This window comes from Carettochelys insculpta, chromosome 4 (assembly GCF_033958435.1).
Source record: "Carettochelys insculpta isolate YL-2023 chromosome 4, ASM3395843v1, whole genome shotgun sequence".
Taxonomy (NCBI): domain Eukaryota; kingdom Metazoa; phylum Chordata; order Testudines; family Carettochelyidae; genus Carettochelys; species Carettochelys insculpta.
Window position 1 is genome coordinate 5,965,293 of NC_134140.1, and position 17,718 is coordinate 5,983,010.

At 60.9% G+C, this 17,718-nt stretch overlaps 1 protein-coding gene across 5 annotated transcripts in view; it reads left to right on the forward strand.

Moving 5' to 3' along the window:
* ADAM33 (ADAM metallopeptidase domain 33) overlaps positions 1-17,718 on the forward strand; it is a 72,791-nt gene that overhangs the window by 15,772 nt on the left and 39,301 nt on the right. For all 5 annotated transcript variants that reach the window (XM_074992216.1, XM_074992220.1, XM_074992217.1 and 2 more), the window contains exon 3: positions 5,015-5,091. In XM_074992216.1, the coding sequence (XP_074848317.1) occupies positions 5,015-5,091 (77 nt within the window). The remainder of the gene's footprint in view (positions 1-5,014; positions 5,092-17,718) is intronic.

Below are 17,718 nucleotides of genomic sequence, written 5' to 3' on the forward strand. Positions count from 1 at the left end.
TGCCTGGAGTCTGGCTGGGCAGCCGGCTCTGAGCCGTGGGCACTTTGCAGGACGGGCAGCTCCTGGCCCTCAAAAGCCTCCGTCGCCTGGCTGACCCCTGGGGCTTCACCACAAACGTTCTCCCAGCGGGCGTGTGTCTTTATGGCTTGGTCGGGGGGGGGGGGTGCCCCTGTTCCTCCCTCCCCCTGGTTCCACCTGCTTCCCTCCCGTTGCCCCATTGCACTCCTGCCCCAACGGGCGTGGCCTCGGTCCCCCACTCACCACCTCCCAGGCTGGGGACGGGGCGCTTTGCTTTCCTTCCCGCAGGGAGGCCTATCCGAGCTGCTGCACACCCCTCCAATGGGCCCCAGGGCCACAGTGGCAGGGGAGCGGCTCTGGCCTCCCTGCGCCATCAGTGGGGACGGCAGTGGCCCTGGGCTGTTTTAAATTGCCCGGAGGGGGCAGGCAGGGCAAGGAGACGGGTGGGGGGGCAGTACAAGCTGGCTGGCAGGGCGGGGAAATGCGTGAGGTCTGTAAGAAGACCCCCACATCTCCTGGAGCTACCGCCAGAGGGGGGTGCCCACAGGCCCGGGGGCAAATTGAGTTTGAGACCCTTCCAGTAGCAGGGTCCAGCTCACTGGGGCGTGCCCAGCAGTGGCTGTCCAGCTGTAGGTGGTGGTCTGTAGCCATGTTCCTTGTGTGTGGGAGCTCTGCCACGTGGGCGCAGGCTAGAAATGGACTGGGCCGCAGAGCCGGACCCTTCTGGCCCCTGGAGGTGGGCCAACGGCTCTGTTACGTCGGCAAACTCCAGAAACTCCTTCCCAGGAAGCAGCTGGCTGCGAACTGTCCCTGTGGGCTGGGCCGCAGGGTGCCTTTCTCAGGCCTGGCTTTTACGCTGGGGGCCGGGAGGGGTTCTGCCAGCCCTTTGAATCCATGTTTCCAAAGACTGGCAAAGCACCAAGCCTGCACAATGGGCCTGGGACAGGCGTGCTGGCTGGGAGTGGCTGGCAGCCTGCCCGGGGCTCTCCCTCTGCTCCGCCGATAACGGTGCGGCTCTGGAATAACAGCACTCGTGGGCTGGGAAAGCGGAGCCCAGCTCCGTGTGTGTTTTAGCTGGCCAGGGCCTTGTTTACAGAGGGGAAACACGAAACCACCCTGGCCCACTGGGAAGAGCAGAGAGGAGGGGGCAGATTGGAAGAGAGACATAAATGGAGTCAATAACTTTTTTTTTTTTTTTTTTTTTTTTTTTTAATTTAAAGAAATAGAAACCTGTATTGAAATCCAGGAATGTAACTAGCTTTAGGCAGCTGGGAGCAGACAAGAGGGAGAAAGAGATTCCAGACTGGCCCCTACTGGGGTGAGTCCTCCAGGATCTCTACAGGTTAGAACACAGTGGGTAAGGATCCCACCACAAACACCCCAACCCCTAAAGTCAGTCCTCCAACATCTCTATGGTTAGGAGCCAGCAGGGCCTTAAAGGCACTGACAGCCTCTCCTCTGGTATTCAGCCTCTCCAGACCACAAAGCCTGGAGTGATGCACCCAGAGAGCGAGAGAGACGAAAAGGGATCGACCCTTCTGGGCCAAGTGTATAACGCTTTGCTTGCTGTCATCCCCCCAGCGGGGAGCACGCCCGTGGTGGCGCTCAGCTTGCTTTGAGCCTGTCGTGTTGGGAGCCAGGGCTCTGTTCAGCCCCCCTCCGCATTGTGGGTGGGTGTCCCATGGTCCCTTGCCAGGGTTCCCAACTCTGCAGGGTCGGCCAGGAGTCTCCTGGAAATGACATCCATCTCTGGGTGACGGTTGCACGCGCCCTCGGGGATTTTCATGGGGTACGTTGAGAAAAATGACCTTGCAGCGTGTTGGGGGAAAATGCGAATAACGACTCCAGTCTGAGTTGGCAGCCCTGTGCCTTGCGCTGCTCCTGGGCTTATCCTGTGCTGGGGTACTGGGGGTGCAGAGTGTCGGATGCTTCCTGGGGGCCTGAGGAATTGTGGGAGAAGGGGGGGGGTCAGACTTCCCTGCCCCTCCGCTGGTTCCCAGAGATCACCTGGTGCCCATGTTGAGTGACCGCCTGATGCAACTTGGGCAGGACAGTCCTGAAATGCGGAGATCATGTCCCAGTGCTGGGTGGGAGACGCTCCAGCCAAGGACGAGCTGTGAGTACCAGCCATGCGTCGGAGATGCTGCAGTCGGCTCAGCTGGAGCTCGCTGGTCCAGGGCCCTCCGTGTGTAACGTGGGCAGGCGGGAACTGGGCCCCTGGCGATCGCGTCCTCCCCATCCTTTGCTCCCGGACAGCCACCGTCTGCTGGTTTGCCAGCTGTCCGGGCAGGTCCCAGGCTGGGCCCTGTGCCCTGTAGCTGGGTAACTGCCTGTGTGTCAGATCACAGCAGGGGAATAAACAGACCTCTCAGCTTCCAGGCACCGCGTGACACCCGGCCGTTAAAAATAGCGCAAGTGAGGGGAGGAAGTCATTGATTCAGCTTCCCCAGGATGCTGCAGGCTTCTGTGTCGGGCCTGGCGTCACGGTGGCTAATCAGCTGCAGAGTAACACCTGCACGGCCTGGCTCCACCGGGGCACAAACCCCTGATGGAACAGCAGCTCTGCCCTGGCAAACGGCCGAAGTGCAGCCTGTGCCCTCAGCAACCTGAGCAGAGCCTAAGAACAAAACTCTTTGAACCGCCCCCCGCCCAGCTGCCGGCCCCCATGCGGGAGCTTCGGCTCCTGCCAGGGCATCTGCTGGGCTTTCGAGCTGCTATCCACAGCTCCTGCCTTGCAAGACCCAGCAATCCTCCGTCGTGGCGTGCAAGTGCCACCGTCTTTCACGCCGGCTTCGCACGAGTGCCCGTGCGAGGCAGACTCAGGCCCAGGACGCAGTGTGTGAGAGGTTGAACTGGTGGGGAGGGGCGTGGCAGGGCTTAGACCCTGTGGCCAGCAAAAGCCAGAGCTGAGGGCTGAGAGGGAGAGCTCTGAGTTGGGGCAGGGGCGGTTATCCTCCCTGTCCTCCAGCTGGAGTAGAGCTGCTGGCGTCCGCGCAGGCTGCAAGGCCGGAGCCTCCCCTGGTATGAGCTCCCAGCTGGGCTCCTCTCCTTGGAGTGCAACCCCTGGGGGCTGGTGATCTCCAGCCAGCGTGGGTTGGGACGGGCCAGCCCCAGGGCATTGCTGGTTGGAGGGGCAGTAGCTGGGATGTTTTGTTCCACTCAGCCAGTGTGGGCTGGGCACAGGGAACGTTTGCAGGTGTTTTCGGGGAGGCAGGCTGGCCTAGTGGTTAAGGAGCTGGCCTACAATTCCCCTGCTGTGCAGCCTCGGGCAGGCCCCATTAGCCCGGCAGGGGTAATACCCTGGTCGCCTTCAGTTCAGTGCCGTGGGGCAGGGACTGGCCCTTCCTGGCACAGCCGGGCCTGCGGGGCGGGTGGCGTTACTGCAGAGCACATACCAGGACCTGTTTGTGTGCGCGGGGAAGAGCTGCCCCTTCCCCGCTCCCATCTCAGCCCCACAGCCCGGGAGGTTTCCAGCGTGTCCGTGTGTCTCCGCAGTCGGCCGGCGTTCCTTGTCTCTGGTGTTCCGCGCGTGTGAAAGATCCGTGTTGCCCCAGCGGGCTGTGAGAGCTCCCCTGAGAGCTCCTGCCGAGAAGGGGCGCTCGGCTGGCTGGGGATAGATAAGATCTCCCCTCTAAATCCAGGAGGAAGGCGTTATTCCCTTCCCTCCAGGGCCTGGTGCCGTGTGCACGTGCTCAGGACAGATAGGGCCTGGCCAGGGGTGATGAGCTGGGCCTCACTAAGGCTGTGCCATCTCTGTGCAAGGACGGGGCAGGCGCCAGTCCCTTTCCCAGGAGAGCTGGCAGAGGCCCTGGAGCTGGGAGTCCCCCTTCCCCCAGGGCAGGGCTGAGCCAGGCGAAGGCGGCTTGGCCATGGCTGCTCCGTGAGGCCAAGGCCATCGCTGGCTGGCGCTTCCTGGGCAGCACCTAGCACCAGATCTGGATCCGCTTCACTGGCCCGGCCGTGTGGTTCATTAGTGCGTGACTGGGTGTGGCTGCAGCTGGCTGTGCGCTGACTGCCCTAGACCCTGTACTGCGCTAGAAGCTGCAAGAGGGGGGCCAGCTGGGGCGGAAGGGGCCGCGCGTGTGGCTGTGAGGTCTGGGGCGTGGGGGGCGATGTTGGATGAAGCAGGACAGTCGAGCTGGATTCGGGATGCCCTGGCCTGGGAGAGCAGGGGCTGCGGGGAGACCTGGGAGAGAGGTCGCAGGCGCCCGAGGGGATCTCGCGGGAGCCAGAGCCCGGCAGCTTTCCGCAGGCCGAGCCGTGTGGGTTGTCGGGCTCCTGGCTGGGCTGAGGGCAGCGTCCCTGACCTGGAGGCAAGGGGGGTGGGTAAGCTGAGCTTTTCCCAGCTTTCCGGAGGTGCTGAGGTGCTGCTTGTCCATGGCGGGACCGGGCGGGGAACCAGCACTGTGCAGCATGGCATGGGGGGGTCAGTGGCAAGCCAGAGGGGGGCCTGTGAAGTCAGCCTCCTTCCCCCAGGAATACAGGCTGCCCCCCGGCCCCCTGGAGCAGCAGCTCAGACTTAGCCCCTTCTGCACCATTGGCCCAGGTGCCAGCATGGGAGGGCAGCTTTGACTCCTTGATGCCTGGTCGTGCGCCCCGAGCTGAGACTCTAGCCCCTTCCCTGGCCAGGCCACCGCCTAGGGACGCCAGTGAGCAGACCTGCTCTGCCCCCCGCTTGTGTTCGAGGGTGGAGTGCGCGATCCCAGCCTGGGCCGGGGTCACCTGCTAACGCCTACGACACCTCCTACTGCCGTGCCTCAGTCCAGGGAGATCCCCGTTCACTCGGTGGGCGGGGCCTGGGTTTTTGCAGTGGGTGGAGCTGGGTTCTAGTCCCGCCTCCCCAGGGGCAGGGCCCATCTGTTCATTGGCCGCAGCTGGAGGGTTTGTTACACTTGTGGAGCTGGGCGTGGCCACTTCCTGGGATGCTCACCCTGCAGATCTGTGCAATGCTGGGAGCCCTTGTGATCCAATTCCCCCCCCTGCTTTCCTCCCACAGGTGGCAGCGCCCACCCGGGGGGACGTGGCATTGACTGTGGAGGGCAGGGAGCTCGTCCTGGCTCTGGAAAGGAACCAGTAAGTATCCACCTCGGGAGACTGGGACTCGTCTGCATGTGTCTCTGGGAGCCTCATGTCCTTGCATCACTGCTCAGCCACCAACAGCATCAGCTGTGCGCTCTCGGCTTCCCCTGCCTCCTTCCCCCACTGGCCTGGACCTCACCTGGTGCAGATACACACCTGGGGGGGGCTGGGGAGGTGTCACGCTCCTCTTCACTGGGTGTGGATGACCACCCAAGCTGCAAGAGGCCGGGCCGGGCCGGGTGGGCCAACGCGCCCTCTTCCCAACACACGATCTTGGGCCAGACACATCTTCTGCTGCGTGCACCAGGCTGGCGAGCACCTGCCGGCCCGCCGCAGTCTCAGTGAGTTCCCGCGAGACCCCCATTGGTGCCGCAGGGTTGTTCGTCCGCCCACGCTGGACGCAGGGCCGCGGGGCTGTGGCTTGTTATTGTAGGGTCTCTCCAAACTCTTCTGCTTTGATCTTTCTGCCCCCGGCCCTCTTGGCGTTCAGAGAAGCTGTGACACCGTTAACTCCTGCTGGTATCGGTGATGTTAACCTCCCCGCAGGGGGCACCCCCTCCCTTCTGCCAACACAGCTGTGTGCTGGTAGCCCTATTGCCCCGCCGGGGGAACCGAGACCCAGGGAGGCTAAGTGACGTGCCACAGGGCACAGGGCTTTCTCTGTGGCGGAGGAGGGACTTCACCCAAGAGCCCTGCAGTCTCAGTCGGTGGCACAACCCATGTCCTCTCTTCATCCCTTGCAGAGCTGGTTTTCCCCAGAAATGCCTGGCCCAGAGGCTGTCTCCGGGAGTTCCCCTCCCCTCTGAACAAGTGGTGTGGAGCAGACCTGCCTGGCTGTCCGCTCATGAGAGCCGAGCTCTTTGGACTCTGCCTGGACTCAGACTGTTTGGGTTACAGCAGCCCGAGGCTGTCAGGCTCCCAGGGTGCTGGCTGGCAGGTGGAGCGGGGTGGGGCAGAGGTGGCGGGTACCCTGCAGGGCCAGGGATTTGTTTGCAGATGGGCAGGGCCAGGCGGGGATGGAAACCAGCCAAATCTCAGGCCGGGGTTGGGTTTTTAGCTTCCCTCCCGCAGGCAGCAGCAAAGGGGCAGAGCTCCCGTGTGTCAGACATGGGGGGAGCGAGCAGGGCCTGGGGTCAGAGATGGGGGGAGAGAAGCCCCTGGAGAGGGATGTGGGGGCACAGAGCCTGGGGGCCACAGGGCAGGGAGAGAAGCAAAGATGTAAAAGCCTCTGTGCTGGATCGGAATGGGGCTGCCCCTGCTGCCAGCGCTGGGACAGGCACCCCCCCAACCCTTGTAACCAGGCCCACCTCTCCCTGCCCAGCCCGCTGCATGACCTGCGGCCCCTGGGTTTCCAGACCGCGCCCAGACACCACCGGCGCACGCTCGCGCCCCGCACGCTCCACTGCCTCACCCTCGAGTCCCCCCCGATACCAAGGGGCGAAACTCCCTGCTACCTGGAGATGGTGAGGAACCCCGGGGGGCCTGCTCTGCCCTGGTCCTGCAGCCCACCAGGGCCATCGGTTGGCGGCTCCTTCTCGGAGCCATGAGCAGGGGGCGTGTGCCTGGGGCGGTTCACCCCCAGGCCTGCCCCTTCTGCAGCGGGAGGGGGAACCTGGCGCACGCCGACCTCGAGGGCCCCAGGCTGCAGCCCCTGTTCCTCCTCCTGCAGTTCTGGCCACATCCCGACCCTCGCCTGTTCGTTTACGCGCACCCCGTCCGCGGCCCCACGAAGTCGCAGGACCTCCTGCTCCCCCGGCGGCCGTCCGTGACACCTGCTGCGTGGGCTGGGGGCGGGGGTGCTCTGCGACTGGGGGGGCCTGTCCAGGCTTCCCTTGGGGCACACTTCTGGGCACAGCTCCTCTGGGCAGTGGCCCCTGGCTCTGCCCGTGTCTTCTGGGGGCAGTGGGAGCTGTCTGGGGAGCTCTGCTCAGCGTCCCCCTCTGGGTCCCTCCTTTGAGCCTGTGTCCTGCCCTCCCCCTCCAGGTTTTCGTTAGTTGTCCCACGGCATCACTTGGTCTCTGTGGCCAGTAGCCCCTCCCCATGGGCTGGGGGGAGGGGCCTTAAGAGGCGGGGCTTACACCTGCCCACCTCCTGGGCCTCCGAATAGCTCTGAGTTGGGCCATCTGGTTCCATATCCCGCCCACGCATGACCCAGGCTGGGTTCTAGACCCAGGTTCCATATACGTCCCTATGCATGACCCAGGCTGGGTTCTAGACCCGGGTCCATATCCCGCCCATGCATGACCCAGGCTGGGTTCTAGACCCGGGTCCATATCCCGCCCATGCATGACCCAGGCTGGGTCTAGACCCGGGTCCATATCCCGCCCATGCATGACCCAGGCTGGGTCTCGACCCGGGTTCCATATCCCCCCCCATGCATGACCCAGGCTGGCTCTGGACCCAGGTTCCATATCCTGCCCCCCATGCATGGACCCAGGCTGGCTGTTCCTGCCTACCTCCCCCCTCCCCACAGTGCACAAACCGGAATGGCTCTTCCCACCTGCCGCCCCCCGTGCAGGACCTGGGCTGGCTCTTCCAGCCTGTCTCCCACTGGCGCACTGGGTCTGATCCCTGGGCCAATGAGTCTTGTTATCTCTCTGCCACGTCTCTAACGAAGACTCCTGCGACCTGCCAGGCCGACCGTTCGTCCGTCTGGCCTCCCTCTTGCTGCCCCACCCCTATTCTCTCATTTGTTGGTCCAAGCGATTGGTTAGTTCCTGGGGCCAGTAGCTCCTCCCACTAGGCTGGGGGAGGGGCCTGCCCAGTGGGCGGGATTAGGCCCATCCTCTTCCCAGCATCTGCCTGTCATGTCCCCCCTCCCGACTCCCTGCAGCAGTGGCCTGTGCCTGATGCCTCAGTGGAGGACATACTGTTGCCCTGTTGCACACAGGAGCAGGCGGAGGGAGCCGTTCCTTCCTGACCCTGCAGGCCATCAAGCCTGTGCTCTGGAGCATGAGAGTTGTGCTGATGCTGGGTGCTAGCCTGGCCTGGGAAGAGGGCATGGGGCAAACGGCGGCGGCGGCACTAGCCCGTGTGCCAAGAAATGCTGGGGGGGAGGCTGGAAGAAGAGGGGAGTAAGACGGGGGGGTGGGTGGAGTGAGCGAGCTGGGGGGATGGGCCGAGTGAGAGCATGAGAATCGTGGTCCAGGGATTAGAGCCAGGGGCCTCGGAGTCGAGGGGTTTGGAGCCTCATCCTGGCTTGGATCCAGCTGGCCCGGCTCGGAGAGCCGTGACGGTGGCTACGTCAGGCCCAGCCTGACCCTGGGGCTTCTGCTGCAGCCTGGAGTCCAGCTGGCGCAGGCTGGCTAGGCTGCCTGCAGCTTGTGCTGCGCGGATGTACCCGGTGTTTCCGGCTGCGCCCCTTGTGTTCGCCTATCCCCGGCCCGTATCCCCCCGGTGTTACGGACGGCCCCGTGACGAGGAGGCTTTGTGACTTCGTGGGGCGCGTGTAAGTTGCAAGGCTGGGTGCTGAGCCAGCCCCTCGCTGCAGTGGCGTCAGGCCCCCAGCTCAGCCGCTCAGCATGATTTGCACTAGCTGGTACAAGAGCCGTAGAGAGGCGAAGACCCTGCTGAGGGTGAGATGAGCCCGTAAATAGCGAGGGCGCCTGAGTGCTTTCCTGGGCAGCTCTCCGCCTGCCCCGGGGCTCGGGTGAGTGGCTGCGGTGTGCGCTGAGAGGAGCGAGCAGGGCCTTGCCTGGGGTGAGATTAGCCAGAGGAAGCCCTGGCCCTCCTGCCTGTCTGACACCCAGGGAGATGGGTCACCAGCACTGTCTTGCCGCTGCCCCGAGATGCTCCCGAGCAGCTCTCCCTGTCCGCCAAGCGCTTGGGTGGCCGCCCAGCTGCTGAGCCGAACGCCGCCAGCCTGTGTGTCTGGTGGTGGTGCACCTATCCGCTGCCCCGGTGCACTGACAAAATTTATTCTGCCCCGCCTGGAAAAATTCAGAGGGAACGTTGCTCCTGCTGCATCTTCCCCTGGCAGCAGTGCTGCGGTCGCCTTGCCTGAGAAGCCTAGCCTGGGTAGGTGCAGCTGGCCTTAGGGGGCCGGGGGGGTCTCCTGTAGCTGTGGGCCCCGGGAAAGAGGCTGCAGGACTTTGGTCCTCGGTCCCCGCTTGTGATTTGCCCACAATAGAATGTTCCTCCTGGAGAGCGATGGGAGAGACGCGGGTGTTTCCCACGGTCCCCTGCCTGCTGCGGGGTTCCATCCCCCTCCTGGCCCCTGTGCGTGTGAACGGGGTGATTTCACCTTCCCCGGCTGAGTCAATACTACGGTCCCTGCCCTGGCACCTCTGCCCTGCAGGGGAAGTACCAGCCCTGGGAGCTTCCTGCTGATAGACGCCTCCCTGAGCTGGCTGGGGAATTGTGCACTTCACCATAGGATTTAATCATGCCTTTCCATGTCCCCCAGCTCCGCCCCCAGCTAACGCAGGACTTTCCATAGCCCTCGCCTCCTGAACGGGGATGGGCGCCTGTCCGTCCGGTTCCATTAACAGCCAGGAGTCCGCATGGTGTTGGAAGCGCGTTGCCTGGTCGATCAGATGTTTCCCCAGTGTTTGTGAGTGTTAGCCCAGGCTGTCAGGGCTGGAGATAAGAGTAAAAATCTCCCAGGAAAAGGCTTTTCTTCTGGGATGTCTGGCACTCCTTGGAAATCCGCCACCATAGTCTTCCCTCTGCGGGGTCTTGTTCTCTGCGGGCTCCCGGCGGGAACAGGCAGGCGTCGGGGTTTACCAGGGACCAGATGATGGAGGGTTCTGGCGCGTACGGCAGGCCAAGCGGAGAGAGGTGGAGTGCCTGGTTTGTGACACAGCCTGACAGTGTGGGTCGGCCTCTGCATTGGACCGCTGGCGGGCAGCGCTCGCCAGGATGGTGGCACGCCGGCCCTGTGTGATGTTTCAAGCTGCCCAGGGGCGGGATATTCCAAAGTGCCTCACTGTGCCGCCAGCAATGTTCCCGCTAAACTTTTCCGTCGACGGGCAGGCTTTTTCTCCCACCCGTGTGCGGAGTAAATTTTATGTGCACCAAGGCGTGTGCAAATGTGCACCACCAGGAACAACACCAGCCTAGCCAGGGGGCATGCCACCAATCCGCTGAGCAGCTTTGGAATCTCTCCTGAGTGGCCACCGAGCACCCAGCTTATGGGGAACACCGATCCCAGTGAGAGTGGGATGGTTAGTCTGGAGCTGGGGGCTTAGAAACACGCTCTGCTTTTCTTCAGCTTATGCCCGCAAAGGCAGGACCACGCGGGGATGATCCTAGTGACACTACGCGACATCAAAGTCGGCTGCCGAGGCTCCACATGCTTGCTGGTGCAGGTTTGACTTTGCACTGAGGTTACCAGCATCTTTCTGCCCAGGCTGTGCAGCCTGGCTCCCTCCTCCTGAAACCCTCCTCCTACCGGGGAGCTGGAGTGCACGGGCGGAGCGGAAAGCAGCCAGAGAACACCACCGCAGCCTTTTCCTGCCAGCAGCCCCACTCACGTCCCATTGAGCTTGGATCCTGGCCTAGGCAGGGAGTATTTGGAGAATAGACTTGATTTTGGAAAGCAGCTCAAATCAAGAGGCCCCCACGCTCCAAAGTAACCGCGAAGACAGAGCTGGGGCGAGAGCAAAACGTTTGTCAGAATAATCCTACCGGGGCCTGGGCTTGTCTCTTTCCCTAGTTGCTGGCTTGGATCTCGGCCAGGGCTCCTGGGGTGGCATCTTCCCCTGGCCGGGGTGGGTACGGGGCTCGCCATACCTGGCACCTTGTCACCTGCTGGGCAGGTCAGTGCTGTCACCAGAAGGGAGGGCACACGCCGGCAGGGTCTCCACACCCATCTCGTGCAGTGCAGCAGCTCGGCTCTCAGCCGGAGCGAGCCTGCCTGCCCGCCTGTCGTAGGGCTCCACGCAGCTGTTCCTCCCGGTGGCACCCCAGCTCCTTCCACCTTCACCCCAGAGCACAGTCCCGAGGGGATTTCGGGGCGTCTCTGCCTCTGCTCGGAGGTTGGTGGAGCTAGGCTGATTCACGCCTGCAGAGCTCGGGGCCACTCAGATTCCCAATGCTCCTTGCTCTGCTCTCCCCGGGAGTGCCTCCGCTTTGGGGTTACCTGGGTGTCGGGGGCAAGGGGAGCGACAGGCCCAGTTTGTCTGCTCCCCGCACTGGCGTCTGGCCGGACCTGCTCCCTGGGCGAAAGTCAGGGAAAGCCATTTGCAGGCAACTTCCTGGGATCTGATCCCGGCCCTGTATGTCCTGGCGTGGGAGTGCTGGATCCTCAGGGCTGGCTGGGGAGGCGAGGGGCAATTCAGAGATCCCAAGGGACCCCTGAGATCCTCTCCCCCAGCCTTGGATTGGGGCTGCTGGGGGCAGCCAGGTGAGAGCATGGGTGGACGTGCTCTCCCAGCATCCCTGCCTCGGCTGGCTCTGGGCCCTAGGGACGGAGGAAGAGGGGAGAGCCCTGGAGGGAAACAACCCAAGGGGGAGAGATCCACTGCCCCATACGGCGCGGAGCTCACTCAGCACTCGGCGAGAAGCCCAGCTGACAGCCCTGGGGGCGCGGGCGCTGCTACGACGCAGGCAGAGTTAACCTCGGGGGTGAGAGAGGCCCCCCTCCCCATCGGGGTTCAGCTCCAGCCTGGGGCACTACAGCGGACCGTGGTTGCCCTCTGCTGCCCATTCAAAGCCTGTGTGAAGGGAGCTGGTGGGTCTGAGCCCAGACCTGCTCGCTGGTTGCCTGCATCTCATCCACCCCACCCCTTGGCTGGCCGTCTCAGCTCAGGGGTGCTGGGCAAAACTAGCCCAAGAGGGGATGAAATGCAGCGTGAGCTTTGCCGTGCGCCTGAGCTCGCCCGGACCCGACTGCTGGGGTTTCATTAGCACCCCGGGCAGCGTGGCTCCGTGCCACTGGGCCTTCCAGCACTGCCAGGTGGCTGCTCTGAGGTTTTCGCCTTGGCTCTGGACCAGGCGGATGCCGGCTCGGGTCGGCTGCGGGCGCACGGCGTTGGCAGGGCGCAGCCCCTGGGAAGCTGTGGTTGCGCTGAGCCGGCTGGCGAGGGCTCTTGGCTGCAGGGTGGTGGCTTCTGGGGCAGTGAGGGCAGGGGGAGCTGGCAGCAGCTTTAAAAAGTTGAATCTGATTTCTGTGCTGTGGCATCCCTCCCCACCCCCCATTGCCTGCATCCACTGCTGACTTCTGGCTCAACTCCGGCCCATGAAGTGCTCACAACAGAGTGACAGACATGTTGCTCTGCATCCTGTCCCCTGAAGGCCGTGCCCTGTCATCTGAAAGACCAGGAGCTCTGCCCCACAGAGTAAAGGGGACACAGTGGGGAAACCGGGCCTGGCCCTGGGAAGGGGGGCAGGGAGACAGAGCCAATATGGGGTGTTGTGCAAGCTGCATTTGGTTATTAGGATATTAAGCTTAGTAAAACCCCAGTTTTGGCACAGCTCCTCGCTCCCATAGCACGATGCAGTACAGGGCACATGACACACACTAGGGTACATTTACGTATATTATAGCAGTGCCGGGAGGCAGTGGGTACTGGCCCCATGTGATGGGCTATAACCTTTGTAACCCTGGCCCATGACCGTGATGGGGAAAGCCATAAAAGATCCGTCTCTCCCTAACACGGCCGTGTTTCTCGCCACCCTTCTTGCCGCATGCAGTTTTCAAGCAGAGAGAGCGCGGTGTGTGGGGACCGGTTACAATTTCACCCTGACTGAATCTGATGGGCCCTGAGGGAACCCAGCCCTGCCTGTTCTTCCCTCTTTATCATCAAGCCGTAACTGTTGGGAAGCCAGGCTTGTTTGCGGCCGTCTGGCTGCTTTGGGTAACGAGCGGCAGGCCAGAAGGAAACCGGAGCTCGGTTTGTTGGAAAACGCTGACCTGGGAAGAAGTGTGGTGAGCAGCGATGATCCCCCTCCGGGAGCAGAGCAGGGGGTGTGCCTCCGTGCAGGCGGGTGTGCAAGGAAGTGTGTACTTGCACACGTAAGGCAGGTGGCGGGAGGGGCTGGTGTCCAGGGAAGGAGCACAAAGACCGTTTGGTCGTTTGCGTGAGCGACGGCGAGCGGGCGTCACATCTCTCTCAACAGCTGGTCCCTGGGGGGCGGCAATAACAACCACCTACTGCCGCCAGCGTCCTACTGCTCCTGGTCCTTTAGATCGGGGTCGGCAGCCCCTGGCACATGCTCCACTCTCAGCACGCGAGCCGATTTAGAGGGGCACGTGGTGAGGGCACCAGCCCACCCCTCCTGCCCCGTGCAGCCTGGGAGGGGGCAGGTGTGCGGGGCTGGGGCTGGACCCCCCCCAGTGCAGGATGTAGGACTCTTAGTGACTTTAAAAAGTGTCACTGGCACGGGGGCCCTACGCAGAGGTCAAAAGGTCACATTTCGGCCCTCCGGAGTTGGTGGTGCCCTGGCGGGGAACGGCCCAGGATCAGACCTTGCTGACGCTGTGTGCCAAAGGTCGTTACAGAGGGGTGTGCGCCTGTGTGGTACACCGCCACGGTATGTGTGTGCGCACACCCCTTAAGGGCTGCAGAGAACCCCTGGGAACCACGCGTCTGATCCACGTCAGTGGAAAGATCCCTGGTGGCTTCCCCATGCTGTGGGTCAGGTGAGCACAAGGCAGAGCTGGCTTAGCACGCTCGGCCTGTGATGCGTGGCCTCGGTCCCGCCCTCCGCCCCCTTTTGGCTCTACTCGGAGACAGTAAAGCGAAACCGCGGCTTGCTTCCCTCTTGACTTGAGTTCCCAGAGCGGCGGCTCTGCTGCCGGCCCTGCCAGCTTGGATTGCTCACAGACCGCAGAGGAAGTTCTGGGCATTTGTCAGCGGGCGCCAGGGAAGTGCTGAGTCCTGAGTGCAGCCCCGACTGGGGGCGTAGGAGATAGACAGACTTTACCAGCCTGTTTTAAACGCGCCTGCAGTTCCTGGGCACAGCAGGTTAAATCAACACAAGGGCAGGGACCGGAGCAAGGTCAGTTTACACTAGCTTGCAAGCTGGCCCCTTCTGTCTGACCACCTACACATTGAGGAGCTGGAATTGCAAACCTAACCAACACTTTTGAACAACTTTTTCATCTCTCTGAGCCAGGGGGAAGAAGAGGATTAAATCCCACCTCTCTGGCCCTACCAGCTTTCCTCTCCTGTTTTTCTAAGCTGCCGTTTACCAGTGAAATGTGCGTGAAAAGTAGCGGGAGCAAGTGCTGCGTCTCATTCTTTTCCAGCTATGGCTGGAATAAATTTTATTGCCTGCACCAAGTCATGTGCAGATGTGCACCACCCATAGAAACAGGTTGACGGCTGTGGGAGCTCTGCTAGTCAACTGCGCAGCATTTGCATCTCTCCTGGGGTGGCTGCCTAACCGCTCAGTGTGCAGGGACCACGGCTGGGAGAGTTGGTCAGGCTTTCTACGGCTGAAGTTTCTCATTTCGAACAAACAGAAGGAAGTCTGTGGAACTCCTTGCCTGAGGATGTTGCCAAGTCTACAGGGGTTCAGAAAGGAGCCGGATAAATTCCTGGAGGATAGGCCCATCAGTGGCTATTAGCCAGGGAGGGTGTCCTGACCTTCGTGTGCTAGACACTGGGAACAGGGGAGAGGGGAGGGATGACTTGATACCCTGTTCTGTTGATTCCTTCCGAAGCGCCTGGCCTGGACTCTGTCAGCTAGACAGACCTTTGGTATGACCCAGTGCGGCCACTCTTATGTTGCTTGTGGCCTTAGCTTCATACACAGTCAGGTCTCTGCACCTTGGTGTGCCGGTCTGTGGAGTGGGTAATGACGGCACCTCCAAGCTCCCGAGCGCGACCCGAGAGCTTTGCATGATGGGTGCTGTTCGAAGACGCAGGACAATGACCTTAGAGAGCTCAGTGGACCTGTTAAGGGGCTTGTGTCCAGGGGAAAGAGCTCATGCGATGTCCCATGTGGGTTGGGCTGGTGCAGTGGGAGGCCGATGGCCGCTGTAGCTGCAGAGTTGTTACTGGAATTGCTGGGTCAGGGGATCAGGCCATGCATGTGAATTCGGATATGGGCAATGGCCCCAATGAGAGAAAGAGGAGGGTAATAGCAAGTGTAGGAAACAGCAGCAGCTGGCTTCAGGTGTGTCCACAGAAGGTGGAGGAGAGAGGAAGTCAGTGAGTTACGCAGGTATTGAAGAGCTCAAGGAACTTTCATAACCCTGAGGGTTTGCTCTCCCGCCCTTGGGCAAAATGCCCCTTCTCTCTGCCGCCATCCACCCCAGAAGTGGCTGCATTGGTGACGGGGGGGAAGGGGGTTTGTGAAAACTTTCCCATTCCTAAGGATGGCAGCTGTCTGTGAACACACCCAGGGACACTTCCCCCGGCACCCGGCGTGCTCAGGGCGTAATTCCCTGCAGGTCTGCAGGATGTGTACCACTGAAAAGCCTCTTACTCTCTTTACTGGCAATTTCCAAGCAAGCAGAACACATGCTAAGCACACAGGTCCATGCTCACCCGTGCAGACAGAGGCAGGCAGACTTTCCCCGTTGGCCAGACGCGGTCCACCAAGAGGGCAGGGGGCTGGACTGGATGACCTTCCGAGGTCCCTTCCAGTTCTCGGAGCTGCGTATCTCCATGCTGGTTACTGCACCTCAAGGCCTGGCAGCTCTGGTCTCGCCGGTGAGTCTTCCAGGTCTTTTCTCCCACTTCTTACTGTTCCCTTTCTTTCCTCCTGCTCTGTTCCTTCCTCCACCCCGGTTTAAGTAGTGAAGCTTGAGTCCTGCTTAGCTGTACTTTGACCAATTACGTTAGTATAATTTTACCAGCCACTCATAACCGGCTGTAACGGAATTACCTAACCAATCAGACCCCACCAGCACCTTAGTTGATTTACACCTTGCAAAGTTATTCTTACAGCAGACGGAAACCATTACAAACCAGACAGAGATCAGACAGACAGCCAATAGTAGGGGAGGACAATCATCCTCGAGTATGTCACAGAGGTAGCCATGTTAGTCTGTATCTTCAGAAACAATAAGAAGTCCAGTGGCACCTTAGAGACTAACAGATATTTTGGAGCATAAGCTTTCGTGGGCACAGGCCCGGTCTCTGCCCTGGAAAGCTTATCCTTCAGTCTGCACAGACTCCAAAATATCTGCCATCCTAGAGTGGTGATTTGACAACATCACCTATTGATAATTAGTTTCTTGTCAGACAGAATGCTGTTAACCAAGTTTTTTTTACCCCTCTTGAGATCTGCTTTCTTTATCTGGTGACAGTGGGTGGCATTAGGACAGGTCTCCTAACACCTGGTGTGACACTGTTGTCAGGAGTTTTAGATGGACTGTGAGTGTGTTACTCAGCTTTTCAATGGCTGCTGCTTTTTATTCTGGCTGCACAGGAAGACTTAAGGCCTCTGAATATGGTTATAGAGAAAACGTATTTATTATGCGGTAAACCCTCGAGTTACGCAGGGGTTGCATTGCTGCACACCCTGCATAGCTCAAACTTTCGTGCAAGTGGAAGGAAGGTGGGAACCAGGCTGCCACCTGGTTCCAGGCTCCCCTGGGTTTGCAGGAGCTGGGAAACCGTCCACTCCAGCAGGACTGGTCAGTTTCCTGGCTCCCAGAGTGGCAGAGAGCTGGGATCCAGGGGGCATCCTGGTTCCCATCTCCCTGCCTCTTGCGGGAGCGGGAAACTGGGGGCCACCTGGTTCCCAGCTCCCTGCCACTCCAGAGACCAGGAAACTGCTCCTGCCAGGGGCAGCAAGAGTCAGGCAACTTGACTGTGCAGATCTCAAGAGTTTACTGTACTGTTGCACCTGGGCCAAACTCTGCTCTAGTTGTGCTGCCGTCACTAAAGCCAATGGAGCGCTCTACCAAGAACAGAACACGGTCACCACATCCTACGTGTGGGGCACTAAAGGTCGTGTTGCCCAAATTTAGCTCCCTTTTAATTGCCATGTGGCGAATGAGGTAGCTGGTGGGAAACCACCACTTGCTCCTTGCCCGTTGATTGGCTGGGGCAGGGGTGGGGCAAGCAAGGAGTGGGTGGTCTGAGAAGCCACAAAAAATCCACCCGTACACGTTAGAGGTGGGCTGGCTGCAAAATGAGAAACTAGGAGGGAGGGAAATGGGTGGCTGCTATTTTGTGCTGCAGCTGGGTTTTTTCTCCCTCTGCTTTTCCCCCTGGCTGCTGGATAAAACAGACCTGGTGAGGCCCAAAGACATGGAAGTCACTTGTCTATTTAGGGTGAGGTCATCAGCTGATGTAATCAGTGCAGTTCCACTGACTTAGGGCAGGGGTCTGCAACCGAAATAGCGAGAAGAGCCATTTTTTCAAATTCCGTTACAAAATCAATCCCTCAGTGCGTGCGAATACGAGACCGTCCTTAGTAAATAACGTCAAGCTGTGCTTTTTGTCACCCCCGTTTTGAGAACAGCGCCCACACAGCGATTTGTATCCATTAGATAGTTGTTCCCTCATCTCCAGGCGTTACCTGCCTCAGCCCCTAAGTCGTCCCATGGATTCCTGGGAAACGTGCTCAGGCCTCTGCAAAGCCAGCTCCGACCTCCTGGGCCAGCAGGCTTCCGTGCCAAGCACTCTGCGTGCCTTTCAGAGGAGACTTTCCTGCGAGCTGCCCTCTGTCTCTGAGGAATGTGCCTTCGCCCCCCAGAGGTGGCTGCATGTCAGTGAG